General features: G+C 40.0%; 1 protein-coding gene across 1 annotated transcript in view; it reads right to left on the bottom strand.

Moving 5' to 3' along the window:
• Positions 1-4,953: 4,953 nt before the first annotated feature.
• IL1RAPL1 (interleukin 1 receptor accessory protein like 1) overlaps positions 4,954-17,343 on the bottom strand; it is a 339,537-nt gene continuing 327,147 nt past the window's right edge. The window contains exons 9-10 of the mRNA XM_060273627.1: positions 9,552-9,722; positions 4,954-5,742 (exon numbers count right to left, since the gene is read on the bottom strand). Coding sequence (XP_060129610.1) covers positions 5,024-5,742; positions 9,552-9,722 — 890 coding nt within the window. The 3' untranslated portion in view covers positions 4,954-5,023. The remainder of the gene's footprint in view (positions 5,743-9,551; positions 9,723-17,343) is intronic.

Raw genomic sequence — 17,343 nt, 5'->3', positions numbered from 1 at the left:
CTATGGATAAGCAGCAGCAAGTATACAAAGAGGCAGCTCTGCTAAAATGCAGGGTAATATTTGCAAACACTGCTGGTACACTTGTAGGCCACACCTCCTACCAAGTTGATGTGCTCTTCCATTCCAGGAAAGGTCCATGGCTTAACTCAGCTATATATTTCTAGGAGTCAGATGCTTCTTCCATTCCAAAATACCTATATCATCACACATTTTCAATCATGCTTTTAAAACCTGGATACAGCTTCTCTTAAAAGAAAAGGAAGGAAGGAAGGAAGGAAGGAAGGAAGGAAGGAAGGAAGGAAGGAAGGAAGGAAGGAAGGAAGGAAGGAAGGAAGGAAAGACTTTGTCAGGTCCATTCTGCCAATACAGTGGTACCTTGATTTACAAACTTAATCTGTTCTAGAAGTCCATTCTTAAACCAAAACCATTCTTAAACTGAGGTGTGCTTTTCCTAATGAGGCCTCCCGCCGCCAGTGCCCTTCCACCCTTCAGATTCTGTTCTTAGACCAAGGTAAATTTCTAAAACCAAGACACTATTTCCGGTTTTGCGGAGTTTGTAAACCAAATCATTCTTAAACAGGACTGTTCTTAATCTGAAGTCCCACTGTATATCTTAGGTCTAAACATGATTGAATTTAATGCATAATCAGGCCCGGTTCTAGGGGTACTCTTGGTGGCATGGGGCCAGCAGGAGGGTGCTGTGCGACGAAGCCACGCGGAAGCCATGCTGTGCGCTGCACCCGCCCACCAGGGCGGGGGCGCCGGAGCGATCTCCGCGCCAGGGTGCCCGACCGGCTTGAGACCGGCCCTGTGCATAATATTAAAGAAAGAAGAAAAGATTGTAACAGGAATAAGAGTGTATATGGTCCAGTTATATTTTACTACGTGATCTCTGCTTGGTTCTGTCAGCTGGATACTAAGAATAGATGTATACATCTGCAAAAGTAATGTTAGAATTCTATGTGTCTTCAGCATTAGTGGTACAATGGTTATTCACATCTTTGAGGTGGAAGAATTTCTATGAGTTTAGTGATTTCCTTACTTTTCCGGACATTGGATCCAGGTTCACACTCAGCAGAATTCTCCTCTTGATGGAGGAAGCTGAGAAGAGGCAATCTTAACTAGCTCTTCCCTCCCCTGGCAGTGCCCTGTGTCCCTTATCTGTTTTGAGGGATTGTTGGACCTAGAGCGACATGAAAAGTACTGCAGGGGATGGGAGGATGGGATATATACATATATATATATATATATATATATATATATATATATATATATATATGCTTTACTCTTCTACAGAGCCTCCTCAAGATGTTAATGGCTTCCATGAATGGAAGGGTATATTTTATTTATGGAAGTCACTGTAAAGGTAAAGGGACCCCTGACCACTAGGTCCAGTCATGACCGACTCTGGGGTTGCGGTGCTTATCTTGTGTTATTGGCCGAGGGAGCCAGCGTACAGCTTCCAGGTCATGTGGCCAGCATGACAAAGCCGCTTCTGGCGAACCAGAGCAGCACACGGAAATGCCGTTTACCTTCCCGCTGTACCTATTTATCTACTTGCACTTTGACGTGGGACCGAGGAACGGGCGCTCACCCTGTCGCAGGGATTCAAACCGCCAACCTTCTGATCGGCAAGCCCTAGGCTCTGTGGTTTAACCCACAGCGCAACAAATTGTGTGTAAGTACTTCCATAATTATCTTCTTATGGTGACTTTTCTGTGCCTGCCTTAAAAATGGTGGTATGAAAAGGCCCTTTAGCAGTACACCTACTACTTACCTTAGACCCTCTTGGGTGAGAAAAATCAAAGCAGATGGTGAATGGTAACTTGTTTCAGAGAATAGTAGCTCCACGTTAAGGATGGTCAGGGACTAAGGAGGTTTAACACACAATTACTGACATAATCCATATGACCCCATATTAGCTGTGGTTTGCCTAATGATTTGTGCTGTTGAATTTGACCACAATCCAAAACAGATTTGTGGATATGGAATTAAGCATGCTTAGCTCTGCATTGGGTTGTGGACTTTTCCCCCCCAAACAAAGTGCTGTGCTTTTATGGATAAGCCTTTAACATGGCTTTGCATGCAAACTTTCACAGAGTGCTTCTCTCCCACCTCCTCCTTCCCCAGTAAAAAAACAAAGGATAGAGCCCAGGAACTAGGGCAAATACTTTTTTTTCCTTTTTATTTTGTGTTCTAACAGAATTTTAGTCAAACATTGAGTACGTGAACATATGACAGTTCCTTTACTGTTTCTCGCACAGCTGTTTATAGAAGAGGAATACTTGGGCGGAATGTTTCTAAAGCCAAATATGGCAGTCTCCAGCCATTTGGAGCCTTTATCTCACATACTCTTCCTTTTCTCATTTGTTTGATTTTATTTAATAATATGACAAAGCATTATAAGAAAATCTTTTCTTTAAGTAGTGTGAATATCAAATAGTACCCATTAATCCCTGAATCATGCTATTCAAAGTGCTTAAACTACATTAAAAATAGAAGAAGAAAAGTATTCCTGGTGAGACTTAAACAAAAAAAAACCCTAAAAAAGAGAAACCAATCTTGCTAACACCTACAGCGTGACTGTGGTCATACTGCAATGCTTTACAGTTACTTCACAACTCAGATATAAGCTTCAAAAATATAAAAGAAAAGGCCATTGCACTGATTTACCTTTTGTTGGGAGTTTGGAGAGTGGAGGGGAAAAGGTCTGAGATTTGGAATCTCATTAAAGGCCATTAAATTCCATCAGTACTTGGCAGTTGTCTATAATAGGCATCTTACATTTTCAAAGAACAAAATGTGCAAAGCTGCTTTGTTGGTCCTGGCAGCTTTATTTGCTTGATGTGATTTATTTGGCACATGCCCAGGCTTTTATTTTGGTGGTGGTGGGGGAGCACATACTAACAAAATACCATTATTAGAAAAAGGACCTGAGTTAACTGTCACAGAAATGAATATTGTTAGGCAAATAAATGTCTATATACATCCTAAAGGCTCTTGAATATGACTCGCAGATGCTTCCTTTCCAGTTACAACATGAGACTGGATATTTCCCATGTACAGTTGAAGCCCACAAGCACCTCTAGAATGCAGGTTACAGATTGTTTCACCACATTGCATCTTATCCAAACCAAACTATAACTTGGCAATCAAACAAAACACACAATATCTATTATAGCAGCCGTTACTGGTCAGCTCTTTAGGAAACTCCCTTCATTTGCGGTGTATTCAGTAGTTTCAAATGGTCATTTCCAGAAGTTAAATTGTTGCATTTTTGAGTGCAAGACAAACAAAAAAGGTCACATTCTGTTCTGGTGTAAGTTAATCAGCATTAGAAGTGTGCTCCCAAAAGGCTAGTGCCATATGAAAAGCAATCCTACTGTTCCTCCCTCCCATGGTTCTTATGTGAAATGTGACTATTGCATCAATATGGAGATTAATGCTGACTCTGTTAACATTAAGTGAATGAGGAGTTAATTGGCTCCGTTAATGTCTATGACAAACTCTCCTTGAATTCTATATGGGAAAAAAATCAGTCCTGAGGTTTATGCAGAGAATGTTTCCCAGAGCCATGTTCCATGCTCCTTCTTTAACTTTTTAAAGATGAAATCATACATTTAAAATAAAACTAGTTTATTTTATTCAATAACATTAATTGTTTCCAACATTTCTGGGTCTGATTTAAATATTACTCTTTTATAAAATATTGATGTTTGTTGGTATTTACTTTTGCAACCTCCTGAGATCTTCTTTAAACAAACTTGGAATTAAAAAAAAAACCCTTCTAAATTATTACTACAAGCTGCTTCTTTTTTAAAAAAAAAAGATAAGAATGAATAATAAAGAATGTTAAATCCTGGATGTATCAGCAAAAAGAAAAGGCAATGACCAAACTTTAATATACACGGGGACTCCAAATCAGCTGCAAAAGAATTTTCTCATACTTCTTAAAAGACAACTTTTTCGTAATACAATGTGACAAACCATATTAGATATTGTCCTTCTGCTTTCCTTTGGTTTGGAAGCCATCACCGTAAATCTCTGCGTGGTTTAGTGCACTTCAGTGCCTATTGCCATACTTGCCTGATGAATGTAAATAATCTCATTTGAAGAATTTAAAGCAAGAAAGGAATCCAACCAAAAATGGGGTGGGGGAGGGAGTCACAAACACATCCAACACTTTCTCAGGAACTGAATGAATTAGAGTCGGCATGTTATTATCTTTATATAAAAGGAATACAACCAACTCATAAAATAAAGCATAACACCCTATTTTTCTTTCTACATACTCCATAGTGGTTATTGTGAACCAAGTGATACAGACGGGGTTGTGTATTTTTGTTTTGTTTTGTTTTGTTCCACAACTATTAACTATGTGAAATGTTAAGACATTTAGACCATCTGTAATTTCACTCTGTGTGGTGCTGTAAAAAAGGCGAAGGTAAGGGGGTAAAGTGTAGCAGTGGGATAATGAATGAAGATAGGGCTATGAGTCATTAGTGGGGTCCTCCTAAGAACAAATGTCCCCCTCCCCACGCACACACACACACACACACACACACACACACACACACAGGTGAATTGCTGCAAGCATGGCCACTGGGAATCAGGCTAGGCGGGCCAACAAATGGATAGTGCTTCTGGATTCAACATAACTTTGTCCAAGCATTCCCAATAAATGTTTTTTTAAAAAATAACAAACTATACTAATGAAGCAAAAAGGTTTTCCTATCTATACAGCAGTCTCTTCATTTTTTCTCTTTTTTTAAAAAATGTAAATATACAAATCCCAATGACATATAAAACAAAGTCAAAATGTGAATGGCCGGAGACATGGGTAAAACAGGAAGACTGATGCTACAAAGAAATTGGCAAAAACATATGTACAAGACCCTGTTTTTCCTCATATTTCATAGATTGTAATGCATGTTTAACAGCAGCAGTCGAGGATGTAGTTCCAGGCACCAGACTGCAGACTTAGCTTCTACACAAGGGGGGCGAGTTCCCCCTTGCATTTATGTCACCAAATGACACTTGATATACTGGTTTCCCGTGGTAGGAGTGGCAGTATCGCACTGTTTGTGTGAGCCTCGTCGGGATTCTGCTCCCTGTTAGTTTTTGTCTGTGGCCTCTGCCCATTAATAAGTGTCATAGGGATGTTGCAGTAGGTATGCTGGTTACCTATTGAGGTAAGAGGCAGGGTGCCAGTAGGAGGTACGTCGTATTCATAGCTTCGATAATAGTGTTTCTGGCGCATCTGGGAATGATACGTGTTATGAAAGGTGGAGCGCAGATCAGGATGGGCCGTGGCAAGAGCCGTGGAGGTAGCAGCAGCCATGGAAATTGCTGAGACCGTCTGCAGTTCCCCAAAGGGGCCCTGCTCACTGACATCTAAAACCTGCTCGTGTGTGATGGGTTCTATCCTCTTAAAAGGCATTTCGTACTGTAAACGTTTCCAGAATTTGGAATTCAACTTGTTGCATTTTGGTCCGTGCCATTTAATAACAGTTAGGAGTTTGATGGTATGTTTCAGGGCCTCAACCTCCTGGTAGTTCATGATTCCCCGAAGTTCACTGCACTCAATCAGTATCACTTTAATTTCCCCCGTAACTAGCATGTTCCGAAGCCTTGTTTCCAGTTCAAAGATACTCCAGCCTCTTCTTACCACGTAGTTTGGAGTCATGACAATGATCAGTCGCTTGCTTTGGTCTACACATCTTGCCACGTCTTCTATGTATGCTGTAAAGCAAGAGAGGCTCAAGGTCAGCCAAAAATTATGCCGGAACTTCAATTTGCTTAAAAACAAAGTCCTTTTTATTTATGCATTATGCAGACGTTCAGTACAGATTTGCAAATAACTATTGGTCAGTCATGTGTGGTAAATAAGAATTTCCCCCAAGTGAGTTCCCATTCTTCATTCTAGGAACCAAGAGAGGAATACCCCTGTTGCAGAGTGCAACTTAGCTTGCACGGTAGGCTGGTGTACCGTATCTGCATGAGAAAGGGTGGAAAGAGAGAGGAACCTTCATACTTCCTAGAGTGTTCTTCTAGTGCTGAGCTGTTGATCCTCCTTAAGTGTTAAACTGATAATATTAGGGTTGCTGACCACACCTCCTACTCACCTTCCTTTTCTCTGTTCCTCCCTCATGAGAGCAGACATACATGGGGCTTCCTTCAGTTGAGATGCAAATGCAAGCATGGCTCAGAGCATCTCCACCTCAGCTATATAAAACCTTATTATTATTATTATTATTATTATTATTATTATTATTATTATTATACAGTACTTTTAATAAAACTTACAAGGGAAGGAAAGAAGTAGAATATTTCCTTTCAAAAATGCATTTCCAATAATAATGCTTCTTACTTTCCTAAACCTGGAGTCTCAGTGTAATTGTGTCCAGGGTAAAGTGTGCTCCTCGAACTGGGTTTCTGGATTCAGTTCATTTTCTGCTGCGCATTCAACTCAAATACTAACATAGCTTTCATTTGTTTCACTTGGAACCAGACTCCTTTCTTTAAAAAGGGAAGAAGTTCTAATAACAAGTTTGTGGAGATATATTGTTCCTAGTAAGGCTGAAAATGATAAAGTCTGGTCTGTAGCTGGGATGTCCAAGTTTGGATACTTCTTATAAATGAGAAAGAGAAAGACTTGGCCCCATCCTCCACAATGCAGATCAGTGTCATGGAGGCTTTTTGCAAGGTAACAATGTATTCCATTGTTCCTTTCCTGGAGAAGGAATAGAGCTCATGGATTTTTGGTAGCAATCCAACAGAGCATTGGATGGTGGGAGACAAGGGGTGGTAATCTGCCAAATCAGCATGGAGGACATGCATAGGGTTGACACCTCCCACTAGATGTGACAGGCAAGGTCCAACCAAATTTCCTGCCTCCTCTCCAGAGGTAGGCGCATGCCCATGCAGAGCTTGTCTGAGGGTCTTGTTACAATAAAGTTATGAACTCAAATGAAAAAGCAGCCAGTCCCTGGTAGGGCCCCCCAGCCAGCTTAGCACTCCAAAGCCCCAGGCAAGTGTACTTTCTCTGTTCCCTCCTCTGCACGGGCCTCAGTAGGAGCCATCCCACTCACCAGACTAACCCTATCTGTAGGATGTGAAGGAGGTGGTCTGTATAAAGTCTTCTGCCTGTTTAGTGTGCATTTTCCAACTTTTCCTAAACCCTTTGCCTCTATTTGTGATGGCTGTGTGTGTTTCCTCTGCTCCCTGTTCTCTTTTTGATTCCTGCTGTGAAGCATTAGTTTTCTTCATCATTGTTTTCCTTCCCCCTTCCTCTTCACATTTGTGATGATCTGTCATGGAACAACCCCACTGAAGTTGTTACCCAGACCTCGTGGCTGGTTGTGAAGGCCTATGCACCCATTCATCTGCATGTCATTGTGGTTTTCCAATGGTTGACATTTTTAAGGAGGCCCTATGGGCTTCTCCTCACACCTTCATTAGACACTCGAAGGTAGATGTGTTCTCTTCTGCTGATGTGGCATTTGATAGGAAGGCCCTGCAGAAAGTGGTGATGTGTTACAGTGGTACAGGGGAAGCCTTCCCTGAGTATGTTTATTGCTCTGCTATATCCCTGTCCAAGAAATGTCCTCCATCCTGAACTGCCAAAACATGCTAACCTGTAATGCCATGAATTTCTATCTTCAGATTAGGATGGAGGGTATTCTGCTCACCTCACCTTCCTCTGCACTGTTTGGTGGGTGTAGTAGGCTTAGGGCGTCTGTGCCCACCCAGTTATGTTAGAGCTTTCTATTACCCTCTTTCCTCGAGACCAGGAACTTGTTACTTCAATGTGTTATCCTGTTTAAGGATGGTCAGTATGCCTGTTGAAGGTTTTGTTTCAGTTCTCTTGTGGGCATCAGTGACTATCATAGGATGAGGGGTCATATTTGCTCTCTCTCAGTTGGTCTGGTGAGTGGGATGACTCCTGCCCCTAAAGAGGAGGCAGAAGACCTGCCTGTCACATCCAGTGGGAGGTGCCATCCCTATCAGAGGAATGTCCTCCAGGCTAATCTGCAAATAGAAATTCACAGTAAGAAAAAAATCCTGTTTTCCCACATAAACTACCGGTATGTTTAAGGCTGATTCAGAAATTCAACTCAATAGAACATTTCTGCAGTAGTTGTTGTTGTAAAAGCTGAGTTCTTAAATTTCCTTGCAAACCTAACCTACTTTTTCACAGTTCAAAACAATTCAATGTGCCATTATTTAGAGACATAATATTGTGTCATTTAGGAATTCCACAAAGTTATGTGCTGTCTGCATATTAATTCAGAGGTGCATTCTATGTTATTCTTGCACGGGCAGGGCACAATGAAGCCTTGTTTTGCCCCACTGTTTCTCTCCATGCAGGAACTGTGTCAAGTAGTTAAGGTACATTGGAAGGAGTATGTACACCTCATTACTCTTTCGATAACTGTAATTCACCTTATTTGAATCAGGAGATGAATTAGACAAAGATATCAGAGGCATGCATAAATTCCCTATTCCCGGGGTTTTTTTCAGCTGGAACTCATTGGCAACAGTGGGCGCTCCCCATTAAAAAGGTCAACAAGAAAAAAACACCTTCCTATTTCCACTAATGCTCTGATGAGGCAAGTGCCATGTTAGCCTGCTGTATTGTGTGTGTGTGTGTGTGTGTGTGTGTGTGTGTGTGAACAATTGGGGACTGTTATACTCCATGGGGATTCCTCACTTCATGGTCACTGCACTCATGACAGGATTGAACTGAGTGTTCTACAATTTTTGGTTGAGTTGAACCCCCTCCATTGTCCCATTTGCAAAAGGCAAAGTTGAAAGCATTTCAGCCATATTTAGGGGAAAGGGTCAAAATCCACCACAAATTACTAGCGATGTTCTGGTGGCTCATGGGCACCATTTTGTTTGACAAGAAGTCTCTTAGAGTCAGAACAGGAATGTGGTCCTTACTCTGATTTTATTAGGAATAATACTATATCATCTGAAGCCAGGGGGAGGAAGATACTTCCAGCCGTTGCTCTGGGGGACTTTGAGGAGATGGTGATAATGGTGATGATTGGAGCTGCGAGGAGGAGAAGCACTGTGAAACAGGTGCATTGAAAAAAAGGTGATCTGAGAGGCATTTTCAGGGCACTTCTGAACAGTTTACAGACACCTTTCAGCCTGGTCTTATTGTTAAATGATATTTTTCACAATATGTTGTGACTTTGAATAATTTTATTTTGTATCCTCAATTTTTGGATACATTATACATATCAAGTTCTTGGAACACTTGATATTGGGTTTGCATGATTTATCAGGGTGTAATGGACATTCAATTTCTTCTTTCTTTTAGCTAAAGAGAATACATTGAATCTAATATTTGTAACTGGTAGTATTACCACTAAACTTTACTACAGTTTTTTTTACGAGTCAGCATTGAAACAAAACTGCATTAAATATATATCTTAAAAAATAAACGTGTGTGTGTGTGTGTGTGTGTGTGTGTGTGTGTGTGTGTAAAGATACTGGTATACAAACAAACGTATGCATACACACACAGAATTGAAACTTACTTCCAGTTGGAATCAAATCTCTATCAGGAATGAACAATTTGTACCCATAATGCTTTTCAAGCATATCTGGTAGGATCTCAAGAGCAAATCTTTCTTCTTCCCCCGTTTCTTGATTCCACTGGTCAGGATCCACTTTGGTGTATGACAGGTATGCATCATAATCTTTGTTATCTGCAGTTTTAAAGGGAAGGGGAATAGGGACAGAAGAAAGATAGAAGACATACTTGATATTTCCCCTTTTCCCAAGAGATATAGTCTGATCTGAAATCTTCTGCCCTGTTACCAGTGTTGCTGTTTTCTCCCCGCTTCCATACTTCACTATCTGGCTATGTTTGCGTCATTCTATGTGTAGCCTAGTGTATTCTGCTCCTTTTTCTTGGTCTTAGGATTTTGTTTGTTTGTAAGGCAGAATATTTGTTTATGAGACAGACAATCACCTTATTGGAGGGGTGCCTTTACACTAGGGACAAATGCCCCTTTAGATAAACTAGGAAATTTTAGAGGATAGAAGGAAGAGCTTCACTCATTTTGATCATGAGAAACAACCATCTGCATTTAAGCAGAATTTTCTATTTAAAAGCTGCTTTTTAAATTTCCACTAGTTTGAAATGTTACCACTCCCTGAAATCACCCTGTCCATTTCAAGCTGGAAGCTGTCACCTGAACTTTTGGCTTGTTTACACACCATAGGTTTAAAGCACATGGCTTCTGGAGCTTTAGTGTGTTAAGGGTGCTGGGAATTGTATCTTTGAGTTCCTTTGGAGGAAGTTGTGTGCTTTCTATATCCCTAACATGTATGGTGTGTACACAGTTGTGTGACAAAAGTACAGGCACATCACTGGATCACACCTCATGTTTTCATTTACTGAAAACTTATGAAGGATGGATGTGCACATAGTGGAAGTTCAAAAATAACCATGTACAGTATTGATCTGTTCTTTAGCATGTTATAAACAGAAAAAAAGGCAGATTTCTGGATTCTGAGAACGCATTTTGAAAAAAAAATGGTTTCAATATTATAAGCTCTCCTGTTCAAATCATTGTCAGATTCAAAATTAGTATCTTCATTAGGATTTCAGGATTCAAATATAAAGTTTCAAAATTTGCTTTTAGAAGGAGCTCTTTTTAGCCAGCATGGTCCTGATTTCACATCTCTCTTGCATGTAGCAAAGTTGTATGCCTTTCTCCCACAAGAACAAATACCTGTGTGTGGGACTACTGTCAGTGGGAATAGGGATGGTGGCAGGGAACTCGTGTAATACAGCGAATATGGGAAGGGGAAGGAGACTGGGTCATCCCTTTGCTAATAAATGAAACTGAAATTCTATGGCTCAACTTGCCCATTTTTAAGAAATATCATAAATCATGCATAATTGGAATTGTTGGAAAAACTGAAATTATAAATGCAAAGTTTTGCAAATAATGTGAGAAGAATTTGTTTGAGAAGTAACAGATCAGCCCTCCCCCCCACCCCACTTCTAACATTCATTTGAAAACAAATCTGGTGGGTGCAAGTATGTATGCGTAAAAAGATAATGGATACTGCAATGAAAGCCATCATTTTTATTTCTGTTTCAATGAACCCAGTTCATTGCATTAAGGTGAGCTTTTGTTTGGAATATAATATTATTTCTTTTCCAATGGGAAATAAATGTACTCTTTTCAATATATGCATTCTGTTTGCTTACTTGTAAGATTGAATGAAAGAAGCCACCATTAATTTTCATTAAGGGGTCAATAATGCCAAGTGCTCTGGAACTAATTCAGTGGAATAAGAGGTCACATTTTGATGTTTGTTGTGAAGAAAGTAGGGAGAAATCAATGGCAGGAGTAATGAAATGTTAACATCCATCTAACTCTCTAGACAGCATTATGCACAGGCTATAGAGAATATCAATTGCTTGTAAAAAGGTCTGATTGAATATCCTACTCTGTACCATAAGTAATGCTAGTGATTCAATGCTGAATTCAGCTATTTGCTAATATTTTTTTCACTCTACTCCTTTTTACCTTTCAGGCACAGCTGTAAAAACAACAGCTTGCCAACTTAAGGCAGTGCTGATGTCTGGCTATATGCAAAACAAAGCACAGACCCTTTGCAGATATGATCTCTATATGTGGAGTAAAGTGAAAAGGTCCTCCTTTCTCTGACATTGCATGTCTTGCTACCCTTCCCTGCCCCCACAATACTGTATTCACATGTTAACTGCAGAAATCTGCAAAGGGGAAACCCACTTATTTGGGATGCACTTGCATAAGTTTCCAAAGAATTAAAAATCCCACATGTTGATGTCCCCATTGCAAATATGTGAGTGTTAGGGGCAGGGTAGGCAGGATAAATGAGACTGAGGTATAGGAAGCCAGGAGCTATAATCACAGTTACCCTTCCATGTGTTTAGTTCTAAGAAGATAAGAATCTGTTGGATCAGACCAGGAGCCCATCTAGTCTACCATTCTGTTCTCACAGTAGCAAACCACATGTCAATGGGATGTCAGTATGCAGAGCTTTGTGACTCTGATTCAGAGGCATACTGTCTTCTGTAGTGGAAGTAGCCATATTACAACAGTAGGAATTTTTTTTTTTTACTAGTGAATGATATTATCTAGCTTTATTTAGATGGGATAAGGAAAAAGGATACATTTCAATGAAAAGATGTGGTCATTAATGCAAGTTTAATATGAACAATGGTGCACTGAGTTGACATGGACCATCTTCACTTGCATATTGAAATCTGCTTCTCTGTGGTGCAACTCCAAGCTACTAGGGAACATGGCTGAATTAAGTAACTACATAAATGGTCATTTGTGCAACATTATTCTGGAACATCTATTTCATATACAGGTTACTGAAAGTGAGAATGTAGGTGAAGCTGAGCACAAGGAAAACTGATTCATGAATTGAATTCTTTAGTCACTATCATAGATACCGATCAGGCTTGAGGATTATCAATCAGTCTCATTTAGAATTGCCACTAAAGTTCTTGTTATCCAGCACTTAATCTAGCAAATATCTACTGCTTGTTATTTCACTGCTATAAGAAGAAGATGGAATATACACATTAGCTCCAGTGCAACAAACAATTCACAGAGAAAGGCAAGTGTTGCTATAGATAATTTCATGGTTTGCCTAGTCATTTGTCAATTTTACAATAGGTGAACCACCAACCTGAATCAGATACTATGGTTGCACCCACATCCTGCTAATGATAGCTGAATCCGAATCACAATGGATGGCAAATAAAAGGAATTGTCTTATGGCCAATTTTCAGTAGTACCAAAAAGCAGTAGAGCCATGAGAAAGTTTTGCAGTTATTGATCTATGTCTGTTTGTAGAATTTTAGATTACTTACTGAAAAGTGGACTCAGTCCAAGTTCATAATGTGCAATTTAGAAGCTCTGCTGTACAATGAACAACTCCATAAATATATTTCCAACCTGGACTTCTCGTAGGCCAAGCATATATTTTAATAAAATGTAGTGGCATGCTTTGCTTTACTCTGACTCTAGGTCAGGGGTCCCCAGACTTACCGAGCGGCGGGCCGGTGCCCGCCGCGCCGACCGCGCGGTGGGCCGGACGGCAGGGGAGTGCGCGCGCAGCGGGCCGGAGGGCGGGGGAGTGCGCGCCCGTGCGCATGCGCACGCGCACACGGGCGGGGAAAAAAATCGCCGAAAATCGCTTGTGCGCATGCGTATGGGCCTCCCCCGACCCGGAAGTGCACCAGAAATGACCTCTTCCGGGTCGGGAGAGGCCCGTACGCATGCGCACAAAGAATTTTCGGCGATTTTTTGCCGATTTTTTAGATCGCCGCTGCGCCGCGCGCCGCGAGAGCGGGCGGCGGCAGCGGGCGGCGGGGGTCGTCGCGGGCCGGATTGGAAGGCCGATTGGGCCGCATCCGGCCCGGGGGCCGTAGTTTGGGGACCCCTGCTCTAGGTTTTTTGATGAGAGCACTAAAGATAGTTAGCACATGGCTGCTTTCTCAATTTTTTGCAGGCTAAAGATCAAACAGACAGAGAGTTAAGCTCTAGCAAAGTCTTAGATACATTGTGAGCTCATGCCTCCTCTTTGAATAAAACTTCAATTAATTTTCAAAAGCATGTAAAGAAGCACAGCTAAAATCTTCTATCAATGTATCTTGCAAATGAAGATGCGATTGATTTGTTGCTTGCACTTTGGCTCCAAGTATAGATTATGCCATTTGAAAGATTTGCTTTTTGTCAGAGTAACATGCTTTAGCGATAAACATACTACCCTCTCTCCTTCTATACGCAGGAAGAAAAACAGCACCTGCTATTGAGCACATAGAAGCTGGAATGCTGAAAACATTTACCAAGCCTTCTGAACTGGCATGGAGATTAAAGGCAAGAAACTGATTTCTGAAATCTCTGTCTTGCTTCATAGGTACTTATTCCAAATGCTGCCAGTATCGTAGTGTGCCACCCCAATCTCCAAGTGGTGCAAGATTCCAAGAGTTCCAGGAGCTTAATACATTCCTAACTGGGAAGAGATCCCATTCAGGTCTTCCTGGCTTACTTTTTAGTAGACATGCATTCAATTGCACTGTTAGTTGCCTACTAAGGCTTCTCAGTACAATTCTAACAGCACAATCTATGCATGTTTACTCAGAAGTAATTAACCTCACTATATCTTATTCCCCAATAAGTGTGTATAAGATTGCAAGCTAAATGTACTTTTAATTGAAGATTTCCATTGGCTTCCATGTGGGAGTGGCAGAAACATATATTAAGTGCACTAGGGAACAGAGCAGGCTTCATCACTTGCTGTCTTCTTATGAATTCATTATGCCTTAATGTTTAGAAGTCTCAATCACATAAATTATTAAATTCCAGCATTTCTGTGATGTTTTTAATATACACTTATTAAAAATGAATTATACAAATAGTTTGATGTTACATTAGATGCTGCAATATAATAGGGTGACATAAAATAAGCAACAAATGAAGCACAAGAAGCCCAACATACCATCATTTTCAAGTACAATAACAAAAAGACCTATATTGTTTATTCTTTTGCTGACTTTCAGTTGTCAGCTCAGCTCTGAAATTGATATAGACACCAAATGCAATGCTATTTAATTAGTTGGACCCAAACTGAATGATCTATTATTAATGATAGACGTTTGCTTAGTTTTACTCTAAAATGTTCAGAAATACTTATCTGAAAAACAAATTCCACTCTTCAACACTTAGAACAAAAATCTCTCTATGCATTGCCACAAATTCTTAGAAGTCAGCTTGAGTCTGAGAGTCAAAACTTTTGTTTTTCTCTGTTACGTGTTGAAATTTTAAATAAAGTATAAATTAAGGACAGATAAGTCAACCAGTTAAGAAAAAGTTAAACACTTTTGTAAGATTTAGTGTTTTGCAACAATTTAAATAATGAGGTATTAAATGCTTCTTCTGTTACGATATTTATATGTCCAATTCAAAAATTACCTACAGAAACTTTCTAAGGCATAGGGAATAAACGAATGGCCAAATTGTATATTTTCTGCCTTTATATATCTGCACAGATAATCTATTACAAACATAGGCTATCCCATTAAAATAAATAAATCCTGCTTGCTTATTTATTTATTTATTAGATTTAAACACTGCACTAAAGGAGCTCAGGTGGGCAAAAATCTAGCAAAAGCGCAGTGTCATAGACTGATCACAGAACAATGATTTAAATCTAAGACAAGGAAAGACTAGGCAGAAGGTCCTAGGTTCAGTCCAAGAACCTTCAGTCAAACCATCCCAGATAGCAGAATGGGAAAGGACATACACTATAGATCTTAGAGGGTGCCACTCAACAAAGGGTATACAGGGATAGATGACCTGACAATCTGACTCCGCACATCCAGTGTGTTACGATTATTCAAATTCAAGTAAGTTGAATGTGTTGCTTTTTTACTTGGTGGAGTAATAATCTGCCTTGATAATTCTCGTAAGATTAACTACAGAAGGTAACTGTGGGACATTCTGGCAAAGTTTCAGGACAGTCAGTTAATGGAAATACAGAATCAAGTCATTTATGAAGTTTAAGAAATCAAAATGAATGAGGTGAAAATTCAGTGTCTACAAACTTATCTCTTTATGCACAACAAAGGAGTTGTAAAATAATCATCTAATGGGAAATAAATGTAGGTTAAAAGGAAAAGCTGAATAGGCAATACTGTGCTTTAGTAAGATTTCTGACAAAATGTTAGTTTTCAGCTTCTTTGTTGGATGTGTGTTTATTAGTAAGTCATAAAAGGCAGGCATTAGGAATAAGTCAGAAGCTGAGGTTTTTCTTTTCCTGAAAAACCTACAAAACAGAGACGTTGCAGCAACGGTACAGAAGGATGAAATGCAGATATTAAATGAACTCGGTAATTTATATCAACAAAATAAATACCGGTAAATGAGTGCAATAATTATTGGTGGCATAATACATTATGTGATTTTTTTTAGCCCTCCCCTATTAGGTTTAACATGAAAAGTTAAAGTGTTAATGAGCAAATCCAGTTTTAAAATGCATTTCAAATAATAAAAGCAGCAGAAAAGAAACCTATATATGTACTAGTGATAGTTATAGATTGGAGAAAGATCCAGCTGGCAGAGCATTTGCTAATGGGGTTTCATCTTGAGCAAGAAGAGTAGCACTTTGGTCCATATGAAATTCATTTTGAAGTGCTGAAAACAGCTGACGCAGGGAAAAGCCATATTGCAGTGATTTTATGGATAGACCAAAGAATCTTATCTATAGCTAATGTTCCAAACATTTTTTTTCTTTATTAGTTTTTACCCACAGACGTCAATAGATTCTTCTTCTTTAATTATTGGTGATGTTATAATTTTGTATTTGCTCCTTTTCATGACAGAAATGCTTCATTTAATACTGATATCGTGTGGTCTCAAAACAAAGAGTGAGATCCAATGTCACAATAGCAGATGCAATGGATGATGATGATAATGATAATGATAATGATAATTATTATTATTATTATTAATATTGTTTATACTCCATCCACTCTGAGCTGCTTCTAGCAAAATATAAAAATAATGATAAAAATGTCAGACATTAAAAGCTTCCCTGAACAGGACTACCTTCAGAGAAGAATTCCTCATCCTATCCTCTCCCTGCAGCATCCATCTACTCCAACCCTCTGAAGCAGATTTTGGGGTGTGGGGGAGCCGTAGAGGGGAATGAAGCATGTCCTATTTGTGTAAGGAGATGCCTGTTGCACAAATAGGACAACACCGTTGGATATCACCCTAAATGACCCAGATCCCAATGGCTGTAAATTTGTTTGAGTTCTAAAACTGCACAGTTCTGCTAGGTGTCTGAAGAGGCAGCTATTGAGCTACTGGCATTATATTAAAAGCAATACAGAAACAGAAGCTTTGCAGACAGTCTAGTTAACAGGAACCATTGCCCAAAGAAGTTCCATGAAGAACTATGTAAGTTCTTAGCCACTTGTCGAGGTGTTGTTGTTGCGGGCCTGCGGGGCTAAAGGCCAGCAGGAGTCTTCTGGCAAGGGGGGAGCCAGTTGGTCCTCTGAGTCATCCAGGAGGTCGGATTCTAGGCCTGCCTGGTGAATTATTGCAAGCAGGCTTGGGGGCAGCCTCTTCCTGGGAGGTGGGACCAACTGAGGCCAGTAGGCTTCGCTTGGGTCCACGCTTCAGGTATTTAAAGCAGCCTGCCCCTGCTCCCTCATGCAGTTCCCTTGTTAGATCTAATCATAATAATCTTAAAGAGCTCTTTCAGAATATTAATCTACCAGTTGAAAATGAAGATCAGTTCATGTGA

This window comes from Zootoca vivipara, chromosome 4 (assembly GCF_963506605.1).
Source record: "Zootoca vivipara chromosome 4, rZooViv1.1, whole genome shotgun sequence".
Taxonomy (NCBI): domain Eukaryota; kingdom Metazoa; phylum Chordata; class Lepidosauria; order Squamata; family Lacertidae; genus Zootoca; species Zootoca vivipara.
Note: the sequence above shows the minus strand (reverse complement) of the source record. Positions and strands in the feature narration are given on the sequence as shown.